The 20,786-nt window shown below is 40.5% G+C and overlaps 1 protein-coding gene across 4 annotated transcripts in view; it reads right to left on the bottom strand.

Annotated features, from left to right (window-relative positions):
• Positions 1 to 20,786, bottom strand: part of ABLIM1 (actin binding LIM protein 1) — a 217,432-nt gene that overhangs the window by 88,458 nt on the left and 108,188 nt on the right. For all 4 annotated transcript variants that reach the window (XM_086616550.1, XM_086616546.1, XM_086616547.1 and 1 more), the window contains 3 exons: positions 19,643 to 19,777; positions 4,359 to 4,542; positions 926 to 1,035 (listed from right to left, as the gene is read on the bottom strand). In XM_086616550.1, the coding sequence (XP_086472676.1) occupies positions 926 to 1,035; positions 4,359 to 4,465 (217 nt within the window). In that variant the 5' untranslated portion in view covers positions 4,466 to 4,542; positions 19,643 to 19,777. Of the gene's footprint in view, positions 1 to 925; positions 1,036 to 4,358; positions 4,543 to 19,642; positions 19,778 to 20,786 lie in introns of those variants that run through there.

Below are 20,786 nucleotides of genomic sequence, written 5' to 3'. Positions count from 1 at the left end.
GACTCATCTGCCGAGCACAAACATTATCCAACTTTGCCATTACATTCCACTTTACAATCCTAGGATCTCAAAGCCAACTACCAGTACAAAATACGCAGCGTCTCCCGGAAGGAAATCAACACTGGTGGAAAACTACCTAGTGTCCCAAGGAAATCTGTAGCCATTTGAATTATAAAACTATACTGGGTAAATCATTGCAGATTAGAGTGCTGAGTACAATCCAGCAGTCAGAGAAATCCTCAAAGATTTAAAAAATTAACTACCAGAGGCAGAGATTAATATCAGTGATTTAAAAATTATATTTTAAAAACATTAAAACCCAACATCAAACCAAGTTAATTTCCCTCCCAAACTTTCTTTGTTCTTTCTCTTTCCTCTTAACCAGCTTTCTCTCTTTTTTATAATGGTTTCTTGAGGTTCTGCTTCCAGTACCATTGTGGTTTCAGTTTACTGGAGGCATAATCCTGGCAATATTCCTTATAAAGGATAATTTAATTTAAGTGTTAAATAGTAGAAGAAAATTAATTTCCTCTGACTTTGTCCTCTTTTGAATACTTAAACCTATACAATTAAACATGAAAAAAAGCAATCTATCAACTCTGAAACCTCGGAATTCATCAAGTACTTTTCCAGCACCTATAAAAAAAAATCAGCCTTTTTAAAAATCCAGTTTTTGGGAAAAAGTCATTTGCTCATAATGAAATGTGTAAGTGCCTCTTCCCATTTATAGTATCAGACACTTTTCATGAAGAAAAATTTTTTAAAAAGGAAAGAAAAAAAGATGGTTCCCAGAGATAATTCACATTTCTAAAGAGGAAGAAAAGAAAAAAACACACAATCCAAAAGAGTGCATTAAGTTAGTGTCAACCAAATGCTGATCAGGTCAGGAAAACAAGAGGCTTCAGAAAGATGGTGGCATACTTACTGCTTGAGGAAGACAATTCTTTTGGACTGGAGGACATGGGCTGAGCACACATCTGACACAGACAGTCCCTTCCATTAAAGGTAACTCGATCACCTGGTGGAAATGGACGCCTGGAGTGTTAAAGAGAAAAACGTATTTTAGCAAAGGTTATGCCAGAAATTTTCCTCTGTTCCCTATGCCTTGATTTTGCTGCCTTCCCCCAGTACAAACGGCATTTTATAGAAACTCAGGCCAAATAGTTTCTGCAACGTGGCCTTGGCAAAGCCAGGCACTGGAAGAAATCCAATTCAAGAATGCAAGCAGAGCAGAGGTTAGACTTGCCTTGTATTTTAGTCTTCAAAAGTTATCAAACATTTTATCTAAAGAGCAGACACAGTGAAATCCGCTTAGACACAACAGCTACATTTATGATGGTCTCAGCGTAATGTTGTGGGTAGCAAACAGTACAGAAGAGAACTCCAAGGAAGAATCAGAACTGGTCTTGATGCTAGCGAAGGAATGTGGAGTTAGTCACTCATAAATACACTAATTTCATCTGTATGCAGCAATGAAATATCTGACTATATTACAGTGAATGTAGCAGTTCGCAAAAAAATTGAAACGTTCTCCACATTTGTTCTCCTAGAGCTGTAAAACAAGTATCTGCATTGCAGAACCACTGTTGTAATTGCTACCTGTGCAGATGGAGTTAGGAGAAAGGTAAAGGCTGAAGGGACTCAGGAAGTTTGAGATCATTTGCTCAACTCAACAAAATGCTAAAGAATGTGTGTTAGGCAGAAGTTGACATTGCTGTTAACTCTTATTTGGTGTATAAACCAGAGGATTAACAACATTTTGTATGAGCATTTCACTAAAATGAGAAGGTTCAGTAACTCCCAATCTTGAGTAAGTAGCTTTAGCTGCCAAGTGCAGATCCCCCTACACCAAACCTCACTCCAAAGCTGTGCTTAAGAAATGAATGTTTGCTTTCTTCCACAAAACAAAATGTTTAAGGCATTGTTCTAGTTTCCTTTCCACTGCGATTCCTAAGTGGGCCATAAATAAATCGGCAGCAATACTGCATTTCATGAATCTATTCCAATGACTCATCTCTTGTTCATTCAACATAAAAAGACTGATGCAAGTCAATGTACAGAAAATTGATGTCGTTTTATACTATATCATCTACTTTCACACTGTTCTTGGGAAACAAAACTGAAACATACACATCATATGATTACCAACACACAGTAACTTCACACACTATTGAAAACCAAATGGAAAAACGATCAAAATACTTTCAATAGAAAAGGTCTTCAAAAATGTACCAGGCTACAGAACAAAGTACTTAAACTACCCATACAGAGACAGCTGTAAAGATTAGGATATGTCCTGGTTTCAGCTGGGACAGAGTTAGTTTTTCTTTTTGGTAGCTAGAAGAGCTCCGTGTTTTGCTTTTAGTCTGGGATTTGCTATGAGAATGTTGATAGGGCACTGATATTTATCGTTGGTGCTGAGACCTCAAGGATTTTTCAACTGCCGTGTTCTGCCAGTGTGCAGGACCACAACAGGCTGGCGGAGCGGAATCGTAGCCGAGACAAAAGGTCCACAACTCCCTTTATGACTTGAACTTACATTTAGGATTGAGGGTTAAATTGGCCAAGGAGTATTCCATATAATACAACATCATGCCCAGTATACAGATGAGGGCTGACTGGAAAGAAGGGCTTTTGCTCTTCCAGGGGCTCTCAGTCTCGGAGTGCTATCTCTTGCTCATTCTTTTCAAGCCTCTCACTTGTCCAGGATCATGGTGTCAGGACTTATCTGTTTCAGAATTGTTTACTGGGACAGAACAGGTGTTGGTCACCAGGTGGCGAGCAATTACACTGCACCTCACTTGTGTGTATATATTGTTATTATTATTCATATGTATATTCATATATTATTATTAAATTGTTCCTATCTCAACCCACGAGTCTCCTTTCCTTTTCCCCCTTAATTCTCTTTCCCATTCCCTGGGGGTGAGGGAGACTGAGTGGCTGTGTGACATTTACCTGCCCACTGGGCTAAACTACAACAGGGTGGCACCTGGCAAGTCTGCTGCACTAGTACCCAGACGCATCATGTGACGGGATATCCAACTAGGTACTATCTCAGAACACAGATTCTTGCCTTTCTTGTTTATGTCATCCTTCTGCATTAAGTTTCAGACAATTCGACTGCTGTTACAATCTGACTTCTGGAGAACTCCACTGTCCTATTTTCCTCCCAGATTACAAAGGAACAGGCCCTGTCTTTCGGGTCCTCCCTCTCTATAAAGTCGACCTTCGTCTCTATCTGATGCTCCTTATGTGTCCCTCAGGCTTTACACTGAAACTTATTGAAAGTTCCATTTTACCGCCGGGCTCAGAACTGCAGAAATGAACAACCTCATGGCCATCTTAATTCCAGCTTAGTAAATAGTAAGTATACACATAACACAGTCAGCTTTCTGTAGAATCATGATGGCACCATAATATCACTTCACTTTCAATTTATGTCTAGAAGATTATTTTTACTGCTGTAATAATGTGCCACTACTATAAAAACCTACGGAAGCTTTATTTCCCCTAGTGTATTCAAAATATTACACTGATCACCATAGCAATAAGGCACATGCTAAGGCAGCCTAAATTCTAGCACAGTCTCAGTGCCTAGAGCCAGCTAATAGGGAACATTATGCATAGGGACTTTGGGTTGAGTGTAGGCTGTAAAGCTTAGCTGAGATTTTCAAGTATAGAACTGCTCAAATGAGCAGGTTATGAGAGCACGTCAAAGATTTGCCCAATAGTCTCCTAAATTGTAAATTAATATCTTAGTGAGAGTTTAAACAAAAACACAAGTTAAAAATGCCACCTTTTGTTCCATTCACACAGCCTTAGCTAATTTTTTACTTCCTGCAGAACTGAAGACTGGTCCTCTTACTGGGGACAAGAAATTGTATTTGGGAAGAAAAGCAGGATCATGCTTGTCCCAAAGCCACACGTTCTTACACGATGTGAAAGTGAGACTCCAGTATGTTTTTGATCACTTAACTGTTCCCACAGCCCAAATGACTTCTCTATTGTAGCATCCAGAATTTTGCTTTACCTCATTTCTCTCATTAAGCGGGGCGGATAACCTGAACTCAACTCAATCCATGTCCATTACCTCAACATACAAGCTTGATATTGAATTCTTTCATATGTGAGAGTAACCTTCTGAGAAGACGGAACTATACATAAAAGAGAAGCTGTGTCCCTCAAATAAGTGAGTGGTATTTTGAAGACCCTCAAAGTCAGACTTGCAGCAGATCTTTCCCAGCCAAACACTTCACAAAGAGAACTATGTCTTGAGACTTGTGTCTCATGGTGATCCCTTTTTCCCTGTTTTCCTTGTGCTGAGTTCACACTGTTTGTTGAAAGGGATGACTTACTTGCAAACAGTACAGGCAAAGCAGCTTGGATGGTAAGTTTTTCCCAGAGCTGTCACTACTTCACCTTCCACGAACTCCCCACAACCATTGCAGCGGGTACCATACATGCGCTGGTAATCCAAGGTGCAAAGATATTCCCCATTCTTAATGAAAAAGCCTCCTTGTGCCAAGTCACAGCCACACACTGGAAGAAAAAGAACACAGATAGATTAGAAAAATATATCTACTAAGGATGTCAGCATATTTGCTCCCGACAAATGAGATGACCCTGGTGGTCTTGTTCCCTTCTATCAGATTTTTGCTTTCTCCTCCTGTCACTACATGCCTTGACATCCCAGGAGATAGTTGGTATTCTCTTGCTACAAGAGAACTTGTATTAAAGACTTTCCATGGAAGAATCTACATAATCATAAATTTCATGTGCTCGGTCCTCACCAAGACCTCAGTTAACATGATTAACTGGATGACGCAAGGTATCAGAGTTATTTGTATCAATGCAATCTTGCTTTCACATCTGGGACTGGAGGTCAGCAGAAGAAAATACATGATTCCATAAATAGGACAGATTTTACTACTTTATACACTAGAGTATATTTTTCCTGCAAGCGTGTGCTTTATTTTAAGAAGCTTTCAAAGTGCTGTGTCTTTTTGAAAAAATGAGTATTTTAGAAATGTTGTTTATGGTTCAGATTAACTTCTCCACTCCCCAGATAACATTGAGCTGCTCCACCATCGCTGCATTAATACTTTTCATTTTGCTGTAAAAAGTATGATCTTTGGAATGTTCAGGTTGATTTTACAGTAGTAGACACAAATACTGAGAGAAAGCTGCAGGGAAGAGACAATCAAGCACTAAAAATCTAGCTGCATCTCCATTACATATACTTCATGATATATGCAGCCAAACTGTATAACAGTATATTGGATGCTGAATAAAGCAAATAGGAATAAAGAGTATTCCCCACCTGTATTCTGAACAAATCAATGTCCCAAGAACTATCACTACTTTGAGTGCCTAATCTGCATTGGTCTCCTGTTAGTCTTTGATACACTATACTCCCTGTACTTCGTGGATTAGATAAACAACTCTAACATTTGGATACAGACCTGCAGTCATGTACAACTTTGTTAGGAAAAATAATTTTATCAGTAAAAAGGTGAAGGACCAGTCAAGGATTGCTGTGACTTGCCAGTTTTTCCACTGTTAAACACTTATTCACCCAAACCAAAACACATCACAGACAGGTGCCTGTTTCATTTTAAGAAAATATTCATAGTGCTACACTGGCATTTTTGGTCAGCACAGGAGTCAGAAAGCAATCCATCCCAGAACAGCCACAGGAGATGGGAGACCAAATTTCACACTTCTGCTTCAGCTTGGGTTGAACAAAGGACTTGAACCTAACATCCCACAGTAGCACCAAAAATACTACTTGCTTCATGTGAGCTTTTTTAAGTCTCCTTTATTCACCCTAATGAGAAAGCATAAATAGGAGCTGCTAAATGAATTTTTAAACAAATATACATATGACAGCTCCCAGGCATTTTGGTTTCAGCCACTCCTACTGCTCCTCTGTATATTGCCGCATCTGTGTAATTCAGTAGGAGAAACTACTCTTCACAGCGGTCTAGGATACTAGCTTAACTCTTACTCTGCAAGCAATTCTATCTCATCCCTCTTCATAACATCCAAGTACATTCAGCTCAAATATCAGAAATATCGAATATCAGAAATTCTGGTTAACGGAAAATTAATATGCAGCATTCTAAGTCGCTGCAGTTACAGAGTCCTTGAAAAATTAAAATATGAAATACAGAAAGACTGTTGGGGAACTGGGTTCAATTCACCTCTCTGCCACAAATACCAAGCACAGTGTCGTGCACAACATTCATTCTCTCTCCCTTTATAACAGGCTAATATCCTATTAGTTACCTGCCTTGAAAATTAAAATCACAAGGTGTATGGGGCAGGGATTGCAAAGTCTGTGTTTGCCTGTTGCCAAGCCTCAGAGGTCTAATGAGCGTTACTGTAACAATAATTAATACAACAACATTAAACAGAACGCACTAAAACACAACTTACAATTGCAGCAGTATCAGTGCTAGAATTCTTCCGGTTTCACATTTCTGCGCAGAGCAGCGTCAATATTTCACGTGCAAACAAATTACACCTCATGGTGGCATTAAATCCACAAGTAGCCAAAACTCAATTATCAGTGACTTAGGAGAACTACAGAGAACTATTGTTAAGGCTCTATTAGAATGCTGCAAAATGCTCTAAGCTGGTTTTCAGGTGCACCTCCAGAAAAAAAAAAAACTCTTTCATTCTTCCATTTTTTTCTACTGATCTCCATTTTGGTTAAAATAGTATTTTCAAACTAAAGGTACAATATCACGTAATAATTAGGCAGAAAATACAGTCACCTCTACACCACATCACCACTTCACCTTAGACTGCTCCTGAGTCAGCGACCATCCAGCCATTTTCCACTGGAGGTCCAGAGGCAAAAGCTAAGCCTACTTACCATAGGTTTGCTTTTCTAAGTTAACTTTGGTAGATTCTTACAGTTAGATCACAGAGTATCTGAGAACTCTACTTTAATGTCTAAAAGTTGTTAGGGATTATTTCAGTATTCGGACTGTTAGATCCTGTGTTTACTGTGTATGAACTGGAGTATTGTCCTGGAGTCGTCAATACTAGATGCTTCAGAAGCTGCTAAATTTCATAAAGAGCTATGGAGTACTCATGCGTCTATACAAAAGTTTCTTCCTAACCTCCTTTAGTTTGTAATTTAGCTTGTAGCTTTAACATCCAAGTCTATATATTTCAACTTCAAACTGAAGGCACTCAGCATGCTGCTGGACCTGCCTCAGAAGCTGCATACATGGACTCTCTGGCTCTTTACAAGGCTCCAAGTTCTACCAATGAGTCACCCTTTGAAAAACTCCTTTAGTCCCTATGGCCCTCTTTACCTGCCTAGGCAATGGGTCTAACAAGGTAGGATGATGAAAAGTAACTTTCAATGCAACCTCTGTTCTAGCTTCTTCCAAAAATCCAGCTTCAATGTGTCCTACAGAGCTCTGTGGCAGATCATTGCTTGCAAAAATACCACAAACCTTAAATGAAAGGGTTCGTGCACTCACAATATTAAGCCCTATCCCTTTTGCGCAGCCACAGGGACTCAAGCCTTGCAACAAAAATGGGAAATAAAGTTATCTGGCAAATTTATTAAAGACAGTAGTTGCTATTATTAAAAAGAAGCTCCCTTTATTGCCCTTTTCTTTATGAAGTCTCCTTTCCGTCCAATGTCTTATTCTTTTTGTCAATAACTCAGAATGAGATAAACTCTCTCACACTGGCGAGTCATGAATTCAGATACAAGCAGAATTGCTTATGACGTGAACCACAGCAGATCCATCATCTTTGGTGAACTCACAGCAGGAAACACACACCAATCTGCAAGAATTAAAGGCAAGTCCTGGCAACCCCACGTAACAACGGACTTTTGCAGACAATTTAGCACATGTGTTCCTATCACTAATCACAGCTTTGAGCTACATGCACAGAATGAGGGTCACCCAGACTGTTAACATCCATGGTCGGAAAAATGCTGTTCCAGCAGGCTGCTTTCACTTTGAGTCAGAGATCAAATCAGAAAGGATGAACATGACTGTATCCACACTTGCTGTACAAACAAGGAAGGGACTTAAGCAGCTTTTTTTGTTTTCTCCTCCTTTTTGCAACTGTGCAGAAGTCATGGTTCTGACAACAAATCCCCTCAAGCTTGAACATATTGCCTTGGCACACACGTTTATGACCACCGTAGAAATATCACAGAAAAGACAACCAATTGTGATTGTTTTTATTAAAAAGAAAGACCATCTGCCTAGCATTGTTCATGCCACAAACAGCAGAGGGAATGAAGAAAAACCAGCTGTGATCACTAGATACATAAAATAAATCCCAATAGTATGATCTAGGCAATTGCTGTGAAACAAATATCATGTCATCAAAAAAACCCGAATGCCAAAATTATGACAGTTCATAGGAAACATCAAATTCTTTTGGTTTTTCCTATGCTAATAGGAAAAACAACTTTGAAAGAATCAATTAGTGGAGCCAACAGTGATGCATAAGTCATGCTTAAGAAGGCAAAAAGCGAGAGGTATTCTGTATATATCTATCACATCGAAATAGAGCTACAAGAGAATAATATTTCCCCAAGACTCTTCCCGCTTGTTACGACGGAAGAAGTTCTGTTTTGCATGACCAGAACCTCCCTTCTGAAACAGGAGACACTGGGGAGCATTTCTATTCCCTGAGGTACCACAAGCATAGAGACAAAAAAAAAAATCAGCATTTTTCTTTAAATAAAAAAAGAAAACCATTATCTTGAACAGCTCTTGGAAGAACTCAGCCTTTTCTCAGAGTCTTTATATCAAAGGATTTCATATTCCAAACAGATGATCCTGCCTCTCGTGTGAATGGAGTAAGGGGAGATACAGTCCTGCCTCACACTGTACAGAAAACACAGACCAACAAGCTTTTTCTCTCCCGAACTACTCTCAGGCGCTACTATTTTGCATCCTTGGAGCACAAAAAGACTGGAGATACTGTCAGTGGTGCTGTCAGCTCTCAAAGCTACAGGGTCTGAGTATGCAAGCCTGCACTATTCCAACAAAATATAGCTGCTCAAAAGCAATCCAATTGCCTGCGACCTCCAAGGGACTCGGATCATTCTCAGGCGGAGTCACTTCCAAGCTTTAATGGCTATGATGAAGAGATCAGATTTTTCCAAAGTGAATGGAAGTAGGATTTGATCCTTACAAGCATTATATAGGATTTCCATAGGGTTATTATCAGCAAGAGTTGAAAAACCAGACCCTTAGAAAATAACTCCCTGTTGATGTTAAGTAAAAACTGTTTCAACACTGAGAAACAAAACCGCGCAAGCAGACTCTATGAGCATGGGCTCTCAGTTTGCAGAAGTGAATGCTATTCATTAAGAAAGTGTAACGATCTGCTTTTTCATCATGCATTAAATAAGGTGCAAATTCAATTTCCTGTTAGGGTTTTATTTCTTTCTTGTATTTCTAAGCTTCATAGAATAATGGTGCTGTTCTCAAGCAGGGAAATATCCATACAACATTTATTTCTTAGGACATAATGGATTTCTTGTTTGAAGGTAGAAAGGAATTTGGCAATGTTTCAGTTTATCATCTACATCTAAACAAATTCACAGGAAAAATCTGTTTCTTTTTTTTGCCTAAGAGAGAGCTTAACAAATCCTGTATTGATGAAAGCAGGGTTCATGTTCTTATTAAAGTTTCTACATTCCAAATGAACTAAGTCTTTCTCTGCCTTTGTTTTATTCCTCTTATCAACACTCTTCTTGATGGCATAACCTCCAGTTCCTTAAGTCATTTAAAGAATGAATGTATGTCCAAGTATCGTCAGAAGACCATATGAGAACAGTAAATCCCAGAAGCCATGCTGCAGCACTACCATTGCAGAAAGATTGCAAGGCACCATTAAGAAATTCCATACAGCTTTTTGCAAAAGCTGGAACAGAGATCCTGATAGCTGTTTGTCACACTCCTGTCACTGGAGATTTTTTTTGCCGTACACTGACGAGAGATGTATTTTGATCCAAGCTATTTGGAATTGTGGTTCTGGATTCCCAGCGGTTCTGGATTCTCTTCTCATTTCAACAGATTGACTTTAGAAACAAACTCCGTAAGTCGAAAGAGCTTCATGGAACAAATACAGGTGATGTTAAAATCTGCTTATCTTGTCACCAGCTAGAAGAAAGGTTTAGCAGCTGAAATACCTCCTGAGCAAAAGATGAGACTGCGTTTCTCCCTTCTTTCCCTAAATTGGTCTGAGATCCCCATGAAAATCATCCTCTAGCCTCCAGCCTGGCCCTTCTCCTCTTCCCTTGAAAAAACCTTGACCCACCATTTCAAACATTCTGCATGACTACTGAGTGTCACCGTCATTATGGCACAAGTAATTCTCAGTGGGGTACCTGAGTGAAACCCCTAAGCATTTAATGCAAGCATTCACTCAACTGAAACCACTAGTGATAAGCGAGTTTCAGATGAGCTCAGAGTTTTAACTAATCAATTTCCCCATTAACGCCATAACACTGCCTTTAGTCCTACAAGGTCAGTTTTCTTTCTTTTTCTCCTTAACACTGGAGATACAAACAATATTGCACAGGGGAAAGTTTCCTGTCCACACCTGACATATATTTCATATATTTCAGTCTTTCTAGCAGTCTAACAGACAATAGCTAGTACCTGAGCTCAACAGCAAGCAAACAACAGCCTTACATGATGCAGCAGTGTGACAGCTTCCCAACTGAAATATCAATGGTTAGTGCACCAGGACAGAACAACGGCAAGAATCATTCAACCATTTAAAACACCTTTCACATTAAACTAAGCACTAGGTGGAGATCAAAGTCATTTACGGATCTGCGGGAAATGAACCTTGAAGAAAACGCAATTGGTGGAAAAATGACAAAGTTTAGCCTGGGATAGCTTGGCTGTAACTATCTAGATGAGAGATCTCACTAAAAAGATTATAAATAAGCAAACCAAAGATGCAAGAACAGAACAAAAATAAATCTACCTCATCCATAGATTTATGAAACAAGCCAGGCAAATGAAGGATACAAGACAAAAAATCCAAGCAACTTTTCATATTCTCATAAGGATGCTCTGTCCCACTCATCAAGCACCTGTAAAGCATCCTGCTGGCCCTCTACTCCCAAAGGGATCCAGGAGCTTGTTAAAATCTGACATGGCATCTGTCAGCATTCATCAACATCAGCCAAGTAGTGCAATTAATTTCATTTCCTGTCAAATGTTTGGTCGTCGAAAGAGACCTCAGGCCCAACTAAACTAAGAGCAGTGTCAACCAATCGCCACTAATAGCATTAAAACCCCCAAGAGCAAAATAAGGATCCACTTTAGAATGGGATGAAACTGCTTGGGATTTTTTTCCTGCCAACATCTAAAGCAAAAATTAACATTTTAGTGTTTTATATGAAAATAGAAAAAATACTTGAGGAAAAAAAGAACCAAATAAAATAGGACATTGCTACTGAAAATAAGCAGGAGGGCAGGAAAGGGTCAGAGGATGAGAAAACACTGTGAGATAGAACTACGGATATCGTTTCAGCCCTACTGTCATAGTCACCTCACCCACCGTGCCTCTTAAGCAGGGAGCAAAGGATCCTCAGGAATTCTTACAGAGACTGTTTTCCACAAGTAGTGACGCTGACTGGTGGCTTTTGCTGCCAAGGGGTTGGACATAGCTTAAAGTCTGCTGCACCCCTGAAACAGCCCATTGCCATCCCAAAGGCTACTGCCACCAATGAGACAGAGCTCTGCCTGCTGCTTATGGCTTACAGAAAGATTAGGGTCATTTTGCAGGAAACCAGCCTATCTTACAGCAAACTTCCCAGGCCCCTACTGAACCTGAAGTGAAATATCAATAGGAACCACTGCAAGAAAACGAACAGAAAACACAGCAGCTAAGATACACAAACACAGAAATGGCCATTATTCCCACAACTGAGGCTTGCTTCCCTATCAAGCTACCTGGCTGCATGACTTCACATTTGAATCGCATTTCCTGTCATGGGAGAAATTTTAACCTCTGTTAGCTTTCCAGAAACAGCAAAATCCCACCGCTCCCTGGATTTTCTAAACTGTTCAAACCTGATGTGCTGTCCTTAAACACGTTCTCTCTGTCTCTCATTAGGTCTCCCTGTGCACACAGATAACAGTGTACCCCCCTTTTCACTTTTTCACTTGACTTGCGTATACTCATCTCTTCAGCAACAAGTACTTCTCTCTCATTTTCACCCTTAAAATCTCAACTTACTGTTACTCATTCCCTTCCATGAGACTTTCTACCATGGGCAAAGGATGCAAAGTTGTAATCCTTCAAGATCTTGAGTCAGAACCCCAAAGTTCTGACCATCCAAACAAGGACATTGTAACACTTCCGTCCTTTTTATTTGTATTCTCCTGTTAGAGTATTTCAGGTTCATATTTTCCAGCGTTTTATATTTTAATGACTAGAAATGTCATTTTCTCTAAATGAAAGCTGAGACACTCAGGTTTAGGAAAAAAATGAAAATAAAAACATTTGAGAAAAATCAAGAGACTTAATACTGTTAAAGGCTGTTGCAATAACCAAGATGAAAAGAGGAGTTCACAAGCTGGCAAGCAAAACCATGCTGTATTGAAAGAGAATTACAAGCCTGAAGAGCGTTTATATAAAGAAGGCTCTTTGGTTCAGTGATTCAGAGCTTCAAGGGACCTCGTATAATTTCCTGATGCCCAGGAAGAAGCACATTTTATTCACCAGTTATGTTACCATGTCCACAGATCAGTCTCTGTTTCAGAAGTATGTGGGGAAATGTAGAAATCTTTTCAACCTGTGCACTGGGTATCTACTACAAAAGTGTCCTCATATTTAGACTTTCCATCCACTGACACTGAAGTATTAATAGCACTAACTACCCCGCAGCCAGTCTGCAGCCTCCTCCTGCCGCCACTGAAGGAATCTGATGACAGATCAAAGGTCAAAGAACTAATGATTTAAACCACATTCCAGCCTGTTGATACAGTGTCTGCTTACATGACCCTAACTTCTTCCCAGTCCTTCAAGGGAGGAAGATCCAGTTCAAAGGCAAAGATTACAGAGCTTCCCAAAATCTAAACTTAGGAACTCTCCCCCTTCACCATCAAGCTGACTGAGCTACATTTGATGTAGCCTTGCAGAACTTGTCATGTAAAAGAAACAGGACTGCGCCTGGAACCTAAACACACCCCAGAGGATTCTGGAAGTGCATGTTGATGCGAGCTTTCCTAAATAAGCCTGAAAGACATCTAACTGAAAAGAGGAAAGTGAGCACATTGCTCCATAGGTAAGAAACTGCTTTCTGCTAATTTATAACAGTGTTTTAATAGAAGCTAGGAGTTTCTTCTCCATGGGATAACTCTGGGTTTGTGGAATGCTTCCTGTATGCCAGGACTTGGCTTTGCCTTATAATTAGCAAGAATATTAGCTGGTAATTGCCTTTTGATATTTGACATTGCTCTAGCATGTAAAACATTCATATACAGTGAAAGATTGCCACCTGGCATAGCCTAATCAAATTACAGACATTGATGCCACATAGCGAGAAAACTTTAGGACACTACCCATATTCTCATGGCAGGATTGCTTATTTATGAGATCACTTTTTTTTCAGTTTAGGCTACCATATGGAAGCTAGCTACGTTTTTTGATTTATATTTGACATCAAGAACAGGGACACTGTCTACTATTGGATATGTTTCTACCACAAATACTACATTACCCTGTTAAGATAATGCAATCTACCTCTATGTGTACCAAAATCAAGTTATGCAAACTTTTACATTGTTACTGAAAAAGATTAAAGCTTGTTCTGTTAAGCAATACACTGTATTGAAACCAGTATTTCCCTCTAACCCAGAAAATGAATCACAGGCTTAATAATAAATTCTTATTATAGCAATTTTGCTAGCCTCAAAGTTTCCTCTCCTAGTACTTGCAATAGGATAAAATGAACTGCAATCAACTGACAATGACAGAAAATTATCATTTGTATCAGATCACAATTTAAATTGAGATATTAAAATCTCTGCTCATGCACGTCATTATTTAGGGCCTGATCCCGCACACATTTACATATGTAACAGACATGGCAGTGAATAGTCTCAGTTTTTCCAGAGAAGTTATTCATGTACACAGATGCTTACAAGGAAAACTTTTTACTTCTTTATAATTAAAGGATCTATCCTTATAATTTAATTCTTTATAATTCATTCTTGTTAATGTTAATGCTTATTAAAGACAGAAAGTATAACAATGAGATCTCCAGCTTGGTCTGTTCTCCCTCCAACCTCCTCATCTCACCCTCCCTCCCCAGCCTGCTGCTTCCATTGCCTGGTAACCATTAACAATTGGTATGGTAAGAGTAGCGTACTCCTGGTAAAACGGAAATTAAGACTTATTTATTACACCCGGAGATAACTCAGAATCCAACTCATCTCGCATTTAAAACACACAACAGTGTAATTCCTTAGCAAGGTAAGTGACTGTTACAAAACAGGCCGAGGACAACTGCTCTGAACAGCGGTCCTGGAACTGCTCTCCTAAATGTCTCTTATCCCTCTCCTGTCCATCATTCCCCTGTTAACTCCAACTCTGAGTCAGCTGCTGACTGCCTGAGATTCTTTGCCTATCGGGAGGCCGGCAGAGCTCACCTTCTGTGCGACAGGCCACACCATTTTCAGCTCTTTATTATTTTATCAGCTCTTATCTGGAGCCACAAATAGAACGCTCCGGGCCAACAGGACAAACCAGCTGTATACATTTGGTTCTCAACAGGCAGGGAGTAACAGCTAGCTGCATCTTATCGTGGGGGTATGGGAACACGTCAATCCGTGGAGGTTTTACTTGTCATCTTTGTCAGGAAGCAGTCGCTCTGTACTGAGAAAGATTCCAGAGATGGACGGAGCACCAAACCACAGGGGAAGACGATCGATCACGTAACATCATGACTCATGAGCACGTCCTGAGCTGGCTGATGCAGCAGGGAGGCTTAAGTCACCATGTTCCTGCAGCACAGCCACCACCACTGACATGCATTCCAAGCAATCATGGAGCACTTACGTGTCTCTGACATAACCTAGGGAGGCAGGATTACCATCATATCAACCATGCTTGACAGTATGATTTAAACACAAAGTTGAGAGCATAGATGGCAATATTAAAAAAAAAAAAAAAAAGAATCATACAGAGCAAAGTGAGAACAGGATTACACTGAAACTCTGCTATTACCCAACTAGTGAGACAGCTTTATGAGGAAATGGATTTTTTCCACATTTTCACTAGACTATCAGACTAAGTCTATGGGTAAAAGCTTCAACATTTTCAGTACTGTTTGTTCAAGTCTTTCACGCTGTAGATGTACGACATGAAGTCTCAAGAGCAAACTTTAGTACACAGAAAAGAGAAAGATAATCAAGCCATCTGTAGATACAGCAGATCCAGGTTCTGGTTCCAGTATCAGTTGTTTCCGCTAGTTAACAACATACTGTATAAACTGAGGGAATCTAACTCCACCTCCTGTAGAGTCGTAGCCATGTAAAATTAAAAACTCATTAGAGGAAAAAACCGCTTACTTGAACAGCTGTGCCCCACTTGTATGAACCATGTGGTCAGACAACATGCAATATCAGTAAATAACTATATGGTTTAAACAAAAAAGTGCATTCACTTACACATGGGAGGCCAACAATAAACTATCACTGCAGCTCAGGTATAAGATTCAAAACAGGAGGAGTAACCTCCCACGCACCCTCCTTTCCCTCCTCTCAGTGAAAGACAAATGAACACAAAAAAGATGATGCTCACTTACCAGCAAACCCAACTAATAAGGCACAGACTGAATGAACAGCAAGACAAAAGTCTCTTAAGATTCAGCACTGGTGCTCTCAGTTCAAACTGGGATATGCAGATACTACTAGCAGGCAGAAGACACACTGTCACCCCCTTCTCCTAAACAATAAGCACACACACGCAACCAGTCACCTTCCAAAAGCTCCAAGTTTCCTTAACAAGCTAACGATAAAAATCGTAGTTTCATTTCCATGAGAGATATTTCTATAGCTCCCCTTTTCCCGGTGATCTTCATGCAAGCCATCACGAAGTCAACGTTACAGAACATTAAACTGTCACCAGCTTGAAAATATCCCCATAAACAGAAGCCACAATGAGTTTAGATATTGCCTGGGGAGCCGGGGCGTCTTGCAAGAGAACAGTCAAAGCACAAAAGCAGCATATTCGTAGGTAACTAAAAAACAAGTGAAAGAAGAAATTAGGCCCTTCCAAAAATAGCAAGATTAATCTGGTGTGTTCAGCAGGAGAACAACTCCAGAGCCCTGTTCTATCTACCTCCTTGATTTATTTGGAGGTCCTGAGCATGCTGATTGCTGCCTGGCCTAAATTACCCTTCTCCTTCATGACTCAAAGGTGTCAGCTGATCTGCTCCTGGAAATATGCTAATCCAGTGTCTTCTGTAAACTGAGACCACTACTCACTACAGGCAGAAACAGTGAAAGAAACAACTTGTTGCTGGTTTTGAACTGCTTAGGGATTATATAGCATCACGTACTGCTTGAAGTACAGGAACCATAATACAGAAAGACATATGCGTTACTCCAGGCGTTTCAGGAATAGTGCAGATAGTGCTCCTCTCTGCCTTCCATGATGGGCTGATACCATTCCAGTTTGACACAGATGAAAGACATCAACATCCAGGAGAAAGTTAAGTGTTTTTGAGCTATCTAGCTGTATTTAGCTAAAAACCAAAGATAACACGAACAGAATTTCTTAGACACTAGCCATTCACTTTTCAGCATGCAAATAGCTGAAGGGACTTTTAAAAAAATATTTTAGTAACACAGGAAAACAAGTATTTCTAGTTTCTGTTGCATCCCATCTATTTAGAAAGTAAAGCAACAGAGTTCTAGCAATCACATTACTATACTATTCCACTCTCATTTGGAACATGAAAAATCTAACAAACTCAGGGACTGGGCTTGAGGCACTTTTCAAAGTCTGGATCTGCAGTATGGACTTTCAGAAAAGATAACTTGGGTTTAAAGGAAGCAAAAAACTCCATAGTATAGATTCCACTACTCTGTTTTAGTTGCTCAGTTATTCTAATTTACTTCAGCACCTTTCTCCACGTTCGTCACCAGCTCCACCACATTCACCTCAAGCCTGAAACCCTTTCATTGCATCTATCTCACGCTGTGCTAGGACTGACTGCAGCAGACGCTGGTTGTAGGGGACCAACCCTTCCCTTGTTTCACATGGGCCCACGTTTTTCTCCATATTCTCACCTTTCATCGTATGTGCTGCAGTTAATTAATCCAGTCAACAGAAACTGTATGAAGGAGTTAGGATCACCTCCTGCTTCAGAATACCCATCTTCAAAGGTGATGACTTCACAAAGAGTGGTTTTACAATTATTTAATGCTTCATTAACCTCTTTTTTTTTTGTAAAAAACCACAGTGAGTCCTTCTTGTGGTCATGGAGGTCTCACTGGCATGAGCTGGAGCTGCTGAGAGCTCCTCAGGTCCTCGCTCTGAGGCACGAGCAGGGCGCTCATTCCCAAGGCCGCCCCACAACCCAAAGCCTTGTAACCTCTCTGCAGAACTGGGGAGACAGGAGACAAAGCTCTACCAGTGACCCCACTGCCTGCCTTGCAGCTTCCTCACAGCTTTTATGCATCTATAAACACAAGTTTAGAAGCATAGAGGTATTAGAGCGGAGGGTGAAGCTCAGAGGGACAGGTCCAGAGAGTGGAGACACGTGGGTGTAGGAGTCCCACTGGGAAGGTGAAGGGGTAGGGAGAGCCCAAAAAGAGCAGGATGCCTGAAAGCATGGGAAGTCAACAAAAAGGTGGGAGGCTCGCATAGCAGAGACTTGTGGAGAGTAGGGGTGGCCCAAAATTGTTGGAAGCCCCCCCAAAAAAATTGAGAGGCTCAGAGACTCAAAGCCCACACAGGCGGAGAACAAGAGAGTAAACGAAGCCCAGAGCGAGTGGGAGGCTCACCAGTGGAGCCTCCAAGTGAGTGAGGCTCCAAAAAAATGGGAGGCTTCCATAAAAGTGGGAGTCCCAGAAAATCCCAGCCCATGGAGAAGGAGGCCCAGAGAGTCAGGGAGCCCCAAAAGCATGGGAGACCAAGTGTGAGGGAGCCGGCAAGGGAGCAAGGCTCACACAGGGAGGCCGGAATCAGTGGGTGGCTCAGAGGATACGGTTCCATGGATGTGGAGACCCAGGAGAGTCAGGGAGGCCCAACACAGCAGCATCCCACAGAATCCCAGCCCACGTGAGGGGAGCCCAGAGAGCGGGGACCCAGTGAGTGGCGGAGCCCCACTGACCGAAGGCTCAGCAAAATGGCAGCCATCAGCACGTGTGCTGTATGTGTACACATGTACAGACGTGCACACGTACACAGTGTGCCTGTGAGTGTGCATACCGCTGTTTCCTCAACGTAGGCAAAATCCAACCACAAGAAAAGCAAGTAAAGAAAATTTTTTTGGCCACTCAGCTTAAAAGCTCCAGCTCAGCTTTTTCTGAGGGTCACGACGTCAGCACAGCTGCTACAGATATCCCTGTCTCTTGCTCCTTTCCCTTTTGTCACTATCCTCTGTGCTGCTCCTCACTGAAGGCACCTCTCCTAAAACGCGTGGCTAAGGCTCCCCCTCGCCTCAGCACATGCTCCTCAGTGACCGCCCTGCATGTTTCTCCTGGTTGTCCGTATCCATCGGGGGATTAAAAAAAAATCCAGATTTATTCAAATACTTGAAAAAGTACTTAGAACAAAAACTACAGTAAAACAGAATTTTCTTAAATATTCTTATGCTATGCTCTTTTTCACGCCATCGCACTACACAATCTAAACACACCCTTGCCCCATATATGGAAATAACAGGAAATACATTAATAATTCTAATAACAGGACATTTGAAACCAAGACAACTATTTACATTGGATTTCTGAGTGGCTGCTAGGGCTAATACTTTCTCTTCCTATGTTTTGTGACTCTCCATAAAGCTTTTCATCTTGGATTTTTAGTGCTGTTCCATTGTTTCCCAAATAAACAGGAAAAAAAAAAAAAATCACCAAAGCAATCAGAGTCTAATTATGGTCTAATTCACTATTTGGGAAATACATGAAACTGACTGTCTACAGAGAACTGTATGAAGCAAATAAAACTCAAAATAATATTTAAAAGCGCTTACATTTTTTTTCGTCTCTTTCAGGTATAATTATCTATTGTGTAGCTCGCACCCAGTGAACAGTAGACAAGAAAAAGAATGAATGCACAAGTATTCCGAGCAGAATGTGCTCTTTATCTGCACCCCCTCCCCACAAAAACAACCATCAAATGTTTCATATAATCTTTCTTTTCAATTAAATTGTAGATGTTTGCATATTGAATTTGTTTTGTGTGGTGCTGATCACCTTGCTGCTTGTACATGTGTGATTCAGTCATTTTGCCCTCCATTCTTTACGCTCCCCACCCCACAAATCCTTCACATACTGAGTAATGAGAGTATCCTGGAATTGGCCGATCACAGGAAGTGCGTCTTTTGAGGTTTGAGGTACATTGTGCAAATTGACTCATTTCTACCAGATGAATATCAAGGTCTTACCTTTGCAGGTGAAGCACTTGATGTGAAAGTGTCTGGCCTGAACACGGAGTACTTCACCTTTACATGGCTCCCCACATTTATGGCAGTGGATGACCGGCTTTTCTGAGGGGTGGTGAGGCTCCTGAGGATGTGCCACTGTAAACAAACAAACAAACAAAAGATTTAAACCCAGATAAAAAGAATATTTTCTCCTGTACATAAATCTGTGTTCTCAGACCTTTTCATCATAATACAAATGTATCTGTTCACATTTTATGCTCATCTAAAGTCACCACCATTTTTTTTTAAATACAGGCTTGTCGTAAACCAGTAGTTTAAGCCATTCACATCAACTACCACCTCTTTCCACTGAGGCTTCCATGGAATGATGAGGAAAAATGCCCTCTGCAGTTTCAGTGCCTCTAAGTGTTTCAGAATGCCTAAGCTTTTCTTTCCAAGAACATGAGTGTCAGCAAACCATTCAATGAGCACACAAGGCAACAAGAACTTGACTATTTTAATCCAAGAAAGAATACAATCCAAGCAAAAAGAATGAAAGGAAAGCAAGCACCTCCAATTCATGTTTTGGGAAACCAGATGAACCAGGCAGCCTGACTTTGCATGCAAATGACTATATTAAGTACAAACTACAAACATCTCCATTTGGCTACAGCACATACCTAACACAGGGAAAGCTCATCTGAAGAGAAAAGAAGCCAATGTTGTTTGTTTCTACTCCCATTAATTCTAGCAGAAACGGTTCTCTGCATGCAAATTACAGATACTATGAGTCAACAGAAATGACCAAAGCATTTGCAATATAGTCAGGGAGGCAAAATTCCAGGTACTGGTAACTAATCGGCTATATCCAAGCCCTGAGAAGAGCCTGGATAGGAACAGTTTTATTGTGTATTTCATTGTGATAATAAAAGTTTTATTGCTCCACATTCGGCTTCTGTGAAAAAATGCTTAACCTTCTTTTCAGATGTGTCTTATGGCAGCTTGGGGCCTCAAGAGAAATGCACGGGTGTAAGTTAGAGCAAAATTGAGTCTCAACTGTACTGTTTGAAGCATAAAGTATTACCCAGAATGTTCCCAAACAAAACTACGTTCCTTCAAAACTACCTCCCACATCTCATTCTAGCAGTAAAAAGTTGTCCTCCTT

The sequence above is a fragment of the Tauraco erythrolophus genome, chromosome 9, assembly GCF_009769465.1.
Source record: "Tauraco erythrolophus isolate bTauEry1 chromosome 9, bTauEry1.pri, whole genome shotgun sequence".
Lineage (NCBI taxonomy): Eukaryota > Metazoa > Chordata > Aves > Musophagiformes > Musophagidae > Tauraco > Tauraco erythrolophus.
The sequence above is the reverse complement of the archived record's forward strand: the minus strand, read 5'-3'. Positions and strand labels throughout refer to the sequence as shown.